Source organism: Mchenga conophoros, linkage group LG18 (genome assembly GCF_057382185.1).
Source record: "Mchenga conophoros isolate Kocher_MC1m ecotype Shallow Benthic linkage group LG18, M_conophoros_male_GT1.1, whole genome shotgun sequence".
Taxonomy (NCBI): domain Eukaryota; kingdom Metazoa; phylum Chordata; class Actinopteri; order Cichliformes; family Cichlidae; genus Mchenga; species Mchenga conophoros.
This window is the reverse complement of record NC_140543.1, coordinates 9,557,592-9,569,958: the sequence shown is the minus strand read 5'-3', so window position 1 is coordinate 9,569,958 and position 12,367 is coordinate 9,557,592. Positions and strand designations below refer to the sequence as shown.

General features: G+C 39.7%; 1 protein-coding gene across 1 annotated transcript in view; it reads right to left on the bottom strand.

Annotated features, from left to right (window-relative positions):
• The window catches only part of lig1 (ligase I, DNA, ATP-dependent), a 62,959-nt gene that overhangs the window by 42,873 nt on the left and 7,719 nt on the right, over positions 1 to 12,367 (bottom strand). The window contains exons 4-10 of the mRNA XM_085256090.1: positions 11,832 to 11,997; positions 10,117 to 10,254; positions 6,933 to 7,316; positions 6,672 to 6,780; positions 3,524 to 3,610; positions 2,021 to 2,077; positions 914 to 972 (exon numbers count right to left, since the gene is read on the bottom strand). Of these exons, the coding sequence (XP_085112216.1) occupies positions 914 to 972; positions 2,021 to 2,077; positions 3,524 to 3,610; positions 6,672 to 6,780; positions 6,933 to 7,316; positions 10,117 to 10,254; positions 11,832 to 11,997 (1,000 nt within the window). The remainder of the gene's footprint in view (positions 1 to 913; positions 973 to 2,020; positions 2,078 to 3,523; positions 3,611 to 6,671; positions 6,781 to 6,932; positions 7,317 to 10,116; positions 10,255 to 11,831; positions 11,998 to 12,367) is intronic.

Here is a 12,367-nt window from a genome sequence, read left to right as displayed (position 1 = left end):
CTATGTATCTATCTATTCATATTTCTATATCTATCTATATTTCTCTCTCTCTATTTATCTATGAATCTCTCTTTTGCAGTTTAAATTTAACCAATTCCTAATAGTTGCAGTGACTAACTTCTAGCAAACCACTTTCAATTGCAATTGCTTGCCTGGTCAGAGGCCACCTGTTTCCAAACAACTGTAGTCCGACACAGACTGACGGCAATCGCTCACAGACAAACTGGTAAATGTTTGCAAATAACTGCGATCCCAATTTATAAATGCAGATAAATTGCCAATATATTCCAATGAATCTGAGCTTGTGCCAGTCAGCCCAACTCCTTCAGTAAGGAGCTTGACTCAACTGGTTGCCAACTAGTTGTACGCTGGTTATATCCCTACATTCTTAAAGCATCTCTATGTGGTGAGGAATTTCTGAATTTTTGTTTTAAATTTCTGAGGCTCTGGGTGGACTCTAAATATAAATTTCTTTGTACACAGACAGCAACAAATTTGTGATTTTCACCAACCTACGGCATTCAATTGCTAGTGTCATAAAAAGATTGCATGTAATCGCAAACTTTTCCCCATCTGAGCTCATTGAATTGTTTCTATTTGGACAAAAGCAGTCAGCATAACAGTAGGCTAATTAGCTACCTCAGCTCATTTAATGCCTGCAGCTTTTGTATTGCTGTATGACTGTATTGCTGAGGCCTGACACAAACACTATTATATACACAATGAAACACAGGCAGAACAACACACACAAACACCATCAGATTCCCACATTCTCATACACACATCGGCCAACGTCCTCCCACTTTTGTGTGCAAACTGGCGTCAACATCATCTCCTTGATAGAGCGGCTGGCAGCCAGCTGCCTGTATAGCTACATCAGGATGCATTATGGCAGAGATAAAATAGCATTTACCTGGGGAGAGCAGCAGCACAGAGCGAAACAGGTTTGACAGTGTCTCGATGTTTCTCAGCCTAGGAAATGACAACAGGATTGCTGTTAGACAGGGAAGACGAGTTAAACGAATTTTAAGGCCATCCCGTAAATACTGGTAGGTGGGAAATGAGATTAGTCTGCAGGTTTTAATCGGAAATAGGGGCTTGGGAGGCAGATGAAGAGTTCACTTATGAAACACTATACATCAGTTTCAGATAATAATATGTCATTCAATATCCTTCAAAGATAAAAATGTTTTCAACTAGCAAGATACAAAGGTTACAAACCATTATTTAAAATGTAGGATTTCTAAAAATAACATGAAATTTCTTGTTGGGGTTTTTTTTGTTTTAGCTGGTTTACACCAACCCAGGTTTACAAAACAAAAGATGGAAACTAAGGTGGGGAAACGTAGACTTATATTCTGTCAGGTATAGTTACAATACTGGCTTTCATATTAAACGCGACCACCCCTCTGAGCAGCCTGACGTCTAAAAACTGAGACTGTTTTTACCCCACTCTTGTATGACGGCCAATATGCTCACATCAGGCATGAGCACATAAGCTGCTAACCTGCTGTTCAAACCTTCTGTTTACAAGAATCCGCCAATTAAAAGAAACGAGGCTTAAATGAAGGGTGGCCTTTAAGAGAGGGGCTAAAATGCTCGTTTTAGACAGCGCAAACTGAGGAGCAGCACCGCAGCTCGTTATGAGGCAAATAAGGATTATTTTAACTACTTTAGTAAAACATAAGAATAAAAATATGCAGCTGGAAGTGAGCATAATAACTCCACATTACAATATATTTGAGCAATCCTAGAAGGTGACCCATTTTAAAATTTCTTCATGTTCCCAACACAACCAGTGAATTATTCAAATTTTTTCACTTTTCCTGACTGGAAAGCACTTAACTAATTTAGTTCCAGAAATTCCCAGCAGGAAACCTGAATGGTATTTTTATGAAAAAAAAGAGAAACTCTGCAATACGTGTGTGTGCTTTGAAAGACTTGCAATCATTTTCTTACTAATGATGTTCAACTCATTCTGGCATTTAAAAGAAAAATGTCCCCCATTGGGAGGTCTTACCTGCCAGAGTCCTCTTCAATCCTCTCAAAGGTGCGAGCCACTGCCAAGTAGGGCACTCTGGAGAGTGATGAACACGTAGTTAGCAGGCAAAGCATCAACACGGACAGATTTTCACACTCGCGGCGCTGAGCTGACTCGGCTATTCAGAGCGACTAGCAATTAATGCAACAGTAGAATAAGCTTTGATTCAAGGTTATCAAAAACCGCACAAAAATGACAGCAAGGAGGGCGAAGGTGACAACGGCATGTGGAGAAAAGTGTGTCGTTACAATTAGTTTGACAGAGAAATATGGTGGGAAGTGCAATTTAAAAAAAATATATATATATAATTTTATCTTTATAATTTTTTGCATATATTCTGGATATAAAGCTACTATATCCTAATGTGTTTTTAATCCTTACTGCGAAGCTCTGACACTCAAACTGTTTATTCAATTTCAGAAAAGAACACAATTTAATTCAGAGGCTGATATTTAGCTTTAAGAAGCAGCAGACTTCACCTGCGCACGGCTTAAAGCAGGTTAAAACAATCTGTACAGGAGTCGATCCGAGAATAAGCCGAGCACATAAGCAGCATGCCTTACAGCGTGACCTTGATATAAAATTCCATGATTTCCCTGTGATTACCCATTACTAAGTCAGAGCACTTCCCTGGCCTGAAGGTTTTCATTCCTTAAGTTTTTTCCCCTTATAAATAACTCGCAGATCTTCACAAAAAAACAAACAGGCTGGTGTTCGCTTCAGTTTGGCTCAGAGGGAAGAAGGGAGAAAAAAAACAACAACCCCACCAACAGTGTGATGACTCTAATCGCTGTTGAGTGAAAACGTTGCATCCCAAATCTTGCCAGTTTAGTGAGTAGATTAGCTTTGTCTTTTATTTGACAGCCAGAAGTGGAGAGTAAAAGCAAATAATCAGCAGAGAAAGAGACAGGTGGACATTCGACTATAGTTCCTGTCCACATTGCACTCCCAAGCTTTATTATTACCCTGCTTGGCATAATTCATGATAATCAATCTCAGGGCATCTTGTTTAAATAGGTCTAGGCACATAGGCAGGCTGTGATTTCTGTATTTACTTTAGGATTACACAAATTCTCCAGTAAAGGGAAAAAATAGGCAGCTGCCTAGTTAAAATAACAGCTGTTTTTCCCAATGATCCTTCACATAAAATTCTCATAATTTCTGCCTTATGCAAAGCTAGTTGATCATCCCACATGCTCCCCTCCTCCTTCTGTCTTTCTTCTTTATATTTTACTGTCTGATGTCCAAGCGACTGGATTTGGTGGGTGGATAGAGAGGCTATCCACCCTGTGAAGAAATTATATTATTTTGGAGACATCTGGAAACAGGGAAAAGCAGTATACAGAAGCAGTGATAAAATATGTCTGAGAGGTGCCAGTAACTGATGCACGCTGGAAACAGTTAAAGATGCATATGAATTTCAATCAAGACATTCAATCAGAGAATTTGGGTTCCTATTTTTGCAGCAGATAGGTGACTTACTTCTGGCCCTGTTTCCAACAAGCGTTGTCCACGGGATGATAGTTTGGTCTCGATGGATCATAGTTTGTTTGTCCTGAGGTTGCCTCACTGAGGAAATAACACAAATTTTAAAAGATAAAATGAAAGAGCACATTTGTGTCCAACTAAATGACGGCAACAGCTGTTGCAGTCACTGGTGCCAACTCAGATTCCTTTGTAGGCAGAGAGTCACGCACACAATTATCATAACAATGAAACACTTTAAAAATGTGAAGAATATTTTGGAAGATATTCTAGTGGTTTTTCTGGTTAGCTCACAAAGAAAGAAGCTGAACTATTGCAAAGTTTATCCGAACTGAACGTGCAAGTAGATATTTAAAAAACCCAGAAAAAGTTCTGCATATTAAATAGAAAAGTGTTTCCATTGTCAGCAGTTATTGCTTCCAAAAACCAAACTACTGGGATGGTTTACAAGTTTAAACCGTCTCTCTTTTACTGCAGTAACATACAAGATGTTGAGTTTCTTTTCCTCAAACAAAATATCATTGTCTGAATTCATTACACAGAGATAAACTAACGCTGTGAACTTTCTTTTGTGTGCAATACCTGTCATTCCCAGAGTGTCACACACAAGGTAGTGATAAAAAAATAAATAGTTAGGAAGATGAAAAATGCATTCCCTGCTTTCCACAGCCAAAAATAGTTTGGATCTTGAATAGTTAACATGACCTCAAAATGACAAGCTGGCTTATTTACATGTGGTAAATGCATTGCTTTCTGTAAGGGAGACTGAATAATTGCAAAAGCAATCATAATAAAGAGAAACCGATGGGTTTCCAGCAGCAGGGAGTGCATGCCTGAGCTGAGAATACAACAATCATCATATACGGTGTTTGCTCATTGTAGGTGGTGCAGGAAAAGGAGAAATTAGCACAACTGTAAAAGTTGTAAATAATAGCAGTATGGAGCAGCCTAATGACTCTCACACCGAGCTGAAATGAAACAAAGGCAAATAAATTAAACTAACGCCTGCGTTGGTCCTGTTGTCATGTATTATTACACTATACAAGATAGCGGTTTGGTAAATATGTATCTTGGGTATGTTTATTTGTCACATTTCATTTCACAAAAATAAGAAAACAATGTTCCAGTCTCGCCTGATGCTGTTTTACACATAAAGAAAGATTTCTGCTCTCTTAACTCCTGACAGTGCTTATTATTCAACACTGACACTGGATCAGAAATCAGAATGGGCAGATCCCAAAATCAAAGGCATCGGTATTGAGTCAGAAATGTAAAAGGCTGCTTTGAGTCCACCTTACTGACTGCTCACCAGCTTTATGGGCTTTGGTAAGGACGCATGGAGTATTGCTGGCTAATAAATCACATTCTTTGTAGGATAGAATAGAATAGCCCTTTATTGTCATTGTACATGTACAATGAAATTATGGGTGCTCCACACCAGGTATAAAATATAAATAGTAAGACAGCAGTAATAAATAAACAGGTGAAATATATATAGAATCACAAGGAATATATAGAAACAAGAGGAATAGACAGAAAATAAGAGAAAGGCAGTCACTGGAGAACAGTTATAGTTCTGGTAATGGAACATCAGGAAGAAATTACGTTAAATAATGCAGAGCACACACTGCATTAGGAACCCCATTTAAGCCCAGTCTCAATGATGAGTTTTGCTTCTCTTTTGCACTGTGTATCACTGTCTGTTTACATGAAGGAGGGGCACACACACACACACACACACACACACGTCGCAGCTGACTAACAGACTCTGGACTACAGTTTATTTGCGATGATGATGATAGTGTTCGTTATCCGTGTGTGCAACAAAATCTGCTCCCCTCTTCACCCCCAACACTTGTGTGCTCTACACTGAAGAGCTCTGCATAATTATAGTTGAGACCAAGTAGCTGCAACCAGCCAGGCCCTCCTCCTCTTCACAGCGAGCGAGTCTCTTTAAATCAGGAAGGAAGAGGAAAGAGGACAGCAGAACCTGATGACACAGCCCGTTTAATATTGACGAGGTGGTGCACTCCTAAGCATGTTTTTCAACTGTAGACTAAAAGGTACAACTGTAGTGTAATGAAACAACAGTGCTGGTATTAATATTCACTAGCAAATTTATATAAGTCAGCATTTCACAGACTGAAAACGGCTCAACACGACAGCAACTGTTTTAAATAATTGGGACTACTTAGATAAAACATTTATACGTATTTAAAGAAAAAGCTTGATAACGCCCACTCATCCACGCCTCCTGAGCCTTGAATAGAAATCTGTAGAATAGAAAGCGTACTCATTTATAAATATACACTGACAGATTTTAATCTATTTTGCTAATCCTATTACTCTTTTTATTTGTTTGTTATTTTTAGGACTAGAATAATCACCCAGTCAATCGCTGTTTTCCTTTTTTTTCCTCTCGCGTAATTGACACTTAATCATCAGGAACATTCCTAAACAAAACAAGCACATCGCTGTAGTGATGAGTGCAAGAGATAACCTTGGTTTCATTCACTTTTTAAGGTATCAATGTCATATACTATTGGATTTTTCGCATTTACTGCAGATCCCTATTAGTTAACGCCAACAAAATGTAATGACAGCATCATTTCACCTGTTTTGGCTACAAGTCTTGATAGAGACTGCTCAAAAGCAGACAGTATTTCTCATCCACCCACCCAGCTGTGCCTTCACAGCCATCTTTTCTCTACATTTATTCTTTCAAAGCTCAAAGTAACCATGCATTTTACTATATCTTTACAAAACTGATAAAGGAAATGAATTCAGTGTTTCTTTGCAGTGTGAGTGCCTAGTTTGAATCAATAAAATATAACCTCTCTGGCAGCTACCATCAATCAACATAATAAAATGATTAGGTAGTCACTGAAGAATATAATGGAAATAATTCTCAATAGCTGCTCTCCGTCTGCTCTTCTACACCTTGTCACTAAATTTTGATCCTTCTTCTTTTCCCCACATGCACGTACAGTTTACACTTTAGTAAGAAGGGGTCAGGGGTGAAGCTCAGCTGAACAGGCCAACATCTGGATAAGTTTAGTGTTCCAGCAAGATAACAAACAGGCAAGCAAGGTGGCAGGCTTATCAAGCCTGAGCTATCTGTAACCTCCTGTTGCGACTGTCTTACCCTTTCGTGTCTTTACTCTCCTCCTCTGACCTCTTCCTCTCTGGACTCGTCTTTTTTTCCCCCTCATTCTTCTCCGGCTTCTCCGTCTTCACTGCTGCTTTTCTGGGAGCTATTGAAGGAAATAAATAAAAGACAAGGTGAGGGTGATGCAGGGGTTGAAGTGGAGACTTATTTTACCTTGTTCTCCAAACTGATAAAAGCACAGTACATTCACATGCTGTTTTTTTATGCAAGCAAAGAACTATGCAAATTCCTTCTCACCAAAGAAACTGCTGATGGGGGCTTTCCTGGTCGGCTCCTTATCTTTCTGCTCTTTTGCTTCTTTCTGCCTTTTCACCGTTTGACTTTTCGGGCTCTCTTCTGTGCCTCGCGTGTCCTTTTCAACCACCTCCGTTTTGGCTACAGCAGGCCCTTTCTCATCATCATCATCTGTCTTCGGCTTTGCTTCATTTTTCTTTTCCGCCTCCTCAGCTTTCTCCTCCTTCTCATCAGGGCTCTTTTTCTCCACCTGCTCCTCTTTTTCTACAGTTTCTTCCTCTTTGCTCTTGTTCTCCACCTCCTCGTCCCCTGGGTTGTTAGCCTCGGTCGCTGCCTTTTCCCCCCTTTCTTCCTTTGTGTCCTCCTCCATGGGTTCATCTGCGTTACCTACACAGGGGCAAGACAGAAAGGGAGTGGAGTCATTGTAGAGAAAAATGCCAGCAGGTTTACTGAGGGCAACCCAGTTTTTTTGTGAGCCCATGTTTGAAGACGTAAGAGCCTCTTTCAGTAAATGCCGCAGGTTTTATTTCTGAGGTTTCATTTTCACCTGAAGAAGGCAGCTAAGAGAAATTACTATTGACAAACTTGTAGCACCGACTCCCAGCAGTCAGAGCTGGGGTCATGATACTGGCTGGGTAAGGAGGGCGGCATGAAACTTTAATTTTCTCATTCAAACGTTAAAGTAAGTGGTGGAATGGACCGCTAAACCCAGTAGTCACAGCTGGTACTTTACTAGACAACTTTAGAAAGAGAAGGAGAGCCATTTCCCTGTCTGTGGAAAAAAAAGAGTGGGGGGGTACCAGGCTGAGCTGCTGTCAATTTGGTTTTGTTTTTTCCCCCAAACACACTAAAGTGGTTTTCAAACACACTTCAGCTTTAACCTTGTTTAGCTCTTTCTCAATTGTCCAATACGAGCCTTTAACCTGCCATTTCCCAGATTTAAACTGCATGTGATGTGTGACTGACCACATGTGGATTCACGCTGAGAAAGTACAAGATGCTCTACCTATGCAGCAACCTAACCTAGACCAAATAGAGTATTTGCAGTAGTGAGAACACATGTGGAATGAACCGCTCTGAGACTGTTTCTAACCTTTTAGCTCTGGTGATGTGATTGGTTCAGTTTGTTTGCTCGTGTGTTAGGAGGACTACTCAAAAAGGTAACGGACAGACTCACTTAAAAATCTTGTGAGAAGCTGGATTTAGCACATCTAAGGATTAATTAGATCTGAACTCAGGGCCATTTAGAAGGACTGCTTATAATTGTGAGACAGGGCAAAACTGGACATTGCATCGTGTTTGAATAGCCTTCATCTTCTCAAGAAAATATCACAGACTAATATCAATTTATGCACGTTTTGGAGTGAATTTTCAGCCCTGGTGGAGGCTGCTACACTCTTGGGCTGCTCCATTTTCTTCATAATTCTGCCTTTATTGAGCGTCTGTGTCAAAACTTAGACAAACCGATTAAACAAAGCCAAACAGGCTCCGTGGATGGTGAATTTCTCAGTTTGCATCTCACAGATGGTAAAAATGAACTTTGCTTTATCACAGTGCAGAGCTCCTACAGTTGCAGTAACAGACTGAAATCATTACCCTTTATCCTCAATCCTTTGAATCTCAGGCTGTTTTTGTTTCCTTTCTCTCCATTTGCACTTCACTATAACAGTAGATTAGGACTGTCAAACATAAGGCTCAGGGGCCAGAATCGGCCCACCGAATAAGGAAAGGTAAAGGAGGGCATAATTTTTTTATTTTTAATTATATTTTCAAAAGTTTTGCAACTTTTATTTTTTTATTGATAAAGACTTCCCTCATGGTCATTCGTAATACATCTCTGTAATACAGTAAAGTAATAAATTAACAATTAAATGGCAACAAGTTCCTTTTTTTCATCATCTAAAAAAAACCCATACATTTCTATAGTAAAGTCACTACGCAGTTGAACAAAAAGGACATTTTCTGTAAATTAACAAAAAGTTTCTGTTTTATAATCACGGGACAGTCTGGACAATGAGCTACCAAAACATTTTCTGTCATTTGAAATATTAATTTCTTACATAATCTTCTTAATTTCTTATTTATTTGAATCCAAAGAGATGTGCTGACAGATTTCTTTCATATGCTTCATAAGCATTTCTCAAAACTGAGACATACAGTTGAAATTGCACTTCTTTTTGTTATACTGAGATATCTCAGGGATTAAATGTGTAGTTAAACTACAACTAGTGGAGCTGTAAAATGAGTTTAACATGCTCGCAGTAGTCTGTACATAAAAGATGAACATATACGCTCCTATGTAATCCAGTTTTAGCACGAAGGCTGTTTCACTATTTTTCTTTAGCCCTTTATTTGCAGAAGAGAATTGAGCATTAAGTTATGAACTAACATTAGCTGGCCCGGATAGAAGTGGACATCCATAAACTGTGTGGGATCCTGTGGGGTGTGACTCGCTTTTGTCCTCAACCACAAGTCAAAACTAAAGGAAATACACTTCTGCATTGTTTGAGATTATCTGTCAGTATCAGAAATTGTCACTTCATCACTGTACCAGAATTCTCTGAACAACATACATCTATAGGACTACAACTAGACATTACTTTGTTTGATTCAATAGGCTACATTTTTTTTGTTTTCCTCCACTCATCGTTAAGCTCAGAGAAAAAGGCCATGATGAAACAAAACACATGCCACAATTTACCAGAGCCCTGTGACAGCAGAGACAGCAATGAAAATGTTCAATCTTTCACTTCAAATCTTTCAAATTCATGATTCAATAAAGAGGAAACACTTATTTGCGGAGCTGGAACTGAAAAGTGCTTGCCTGGTGATTAATATCTAATTAATTATCCAAGTTGTTGCTCTTTATTATTGCAACCCAATCGGCCATAAAATTTCTGGAAACAAATGGCTGGATGAGACCATGTACAGCAGGAAAATAAGCTGTTTGGTAGTGTGACACTGCTAAACAAAAAGTATTGTTTGTGTGTTTAGTCAGGATGCAATTGAGAGTTTCCAAAACTGCATTTTAGTAATGATAATGTGCGAGTTTGTTAATATAGCATGCTGATTTTTTTTCTCCCTTATAGCCGATGTGTCTGTGCAACTTCCCCTCCCACGTGGACTTTCCAAACCTGTACAGGAGCCAAACTTGGTTATCAGACTCGCAGCAGAAGCGAAAGCATACCTTCACCGCTGGCACTGGTCTCCACACGTGGCCGTTTGTTTTGCTGACCCTGCTCCTCCTTGACCTCTGCCTCTTCTTTCTGACTGTCACTGCCACTCCCACTCTCGTTGAGCTTCCTCTTAGGGAACATCTTCCTTGCTGCACATATCAGGACAGACATTACATTAAAAGAACATGATTTAAAAAAAGAAAGGAAAAAAAAGTGGGAGGCATCCCAGCTGAAATCATGCCGGGATCAAACAGTAAGAGAATAAGGAGATGAAAACAGGACGAGTCTGCTCTCTTGCTGCAGATGTAGGGCAAGAAGAAGAAGGAGAAAAAAAAGGGAGAGAGAATCATAGATACATACTTTGCTAATGAAAACACTAATTCCATCCTGAAGAATATTATGCAGCACAGCAGCTTACGGTCCCAGTGTAAATTACCCTGCAATTTTATGCAGCAGTGGTGCTCGAGGGCAATTTCAGTTTTGGTAACACATCCGCCTCTGTTTTGGCCCTTGTTAGAGGTTCTAGCACAGGTAGCAGTGCTGATGTTTTTCTTCTGGATATTATAATGAAAGCATTAACCCAGGACATTAAGAATGCAATTTCTGGTCGAATTAGGGAGTTACTTTAATGTGATGTTTTCTCCAGCAGTGATGGTGGCGGGGCTCTTATTGTGGCAACGCACCACTGGTGAAAGCAAACACTGCAGTCATCAAAGACAAAGAGAACGGGACGATGAGAAGAGAACGAGACACTTTTACTGCTGCAAAAACTAGGATGAAGGAAACAAAGTGGGAGAGGAGGTGCTTCTCAAATGAAGACAAAGCTGGAATGCTAGAAAACTCTAAGCAGCTTAAATTCTCTGTTCAAACTCCAACGTATCTGGTGTTATATGGGAAAGACAGCAACGACAAAGAGCCATGTAAAAAAAATAAATAACTAGGCCATTCTGTTTCATTTTAAATGCAGATATTTACACATCATCTGATTAAGAATTTACAAACAAGAAACAGCAGCTCTCTTTCAGTTTTATCTTGCAGATGTGAAACATTCAAGCTGCTGTGTACCAACTGCGGCTATAAAATAATGATCACTACATATGTTTATGCTGTTTTTTTTTTTTAAAAAAGCCCAAAGTTTCTAAAGCTTGCAAACCCAAGAAAGCACCCAAATAAACACTGACAATCAGCTGCAATAATAGGACGACATGCTCTGCTGGTTCGATTAACTCCCAGTCAGCACAAACGATGCACTGTTAAGACAACATAGCAGTAATAATATTATTATCACAGTGCAAAGACGTGCAGAAAAATAATGATATAGGCTCCAGGAGGGTGTACTCATGGTGCAGCAGATGATGATGATTAATGATAGCGCAATCACGGTCTAGTCTTGTGGTTGTCAATCTAAGGCAGTCCAGAGTGTGGAAAGACAAATGAAAGAAAAGGGTGAAAAATGAACTTCGCCGCTTCTGGTGAACAAACTTCTTATGCATTCAGTTGGAGATAAATTTCCTGTTTTCTCCCTCATTGTGAAATAATGAGTATTTGGAGCCATTAGGCGCCTGCTAACAAGTAATCAAATAAAACAGCTCGAGGCAGGAAAGCTATTAATCCTCTGCTGGTGTCAAAGTTCAAAATGGTGCAAGTTTGGAAAACGAGCTGAAAAGCACAATTCTGAAACAGCTTAATTAAGACAAAGTTAATAAAAATCTGTTCAGATGCTGACCAGTCTTGCGTTTGACAACCCCCTTGGGGGAGACGGAATTGGGAGTGCTGGGGGTCTCCGGTGAAGCAGAGGTGGCTGGAGTGGCAGGGGTGGTCGGGGTTACAGGCGTGGCTGGGGTCGATGGTGGAGACAGGGGGGTGGGAACGGCTTTAAACGCATCATCCTTCTGAAAGACACAAGCACGAGTGATGGTAAGCATTATGACAAGAGGCGGCATGAACAACAGCTTGAACAGGCAAAATGACTGCAGATCATGGTTTGTTTGCATGGCCGCCATCACCCACAGATATTACTGAAAATGAAAAGGAAGTGACAGCAACAATTGTCCAGCTGTCTGCAACAATATCATTTGGATCGCTGTGGATTGTTTGTGTGGCTCATCCAAAATGTGGCCTGTTCTGCTGAGGAATACGAGTACTGTGTATTATTTAGTTTTTTATTGCTGAAATTGTTTATTGAATGTGAAATAAAGTAATTTGATGAAGACATGCAGTTTCTAATTTTTGAACTACGTTTTGACAACCAATAACCTATGC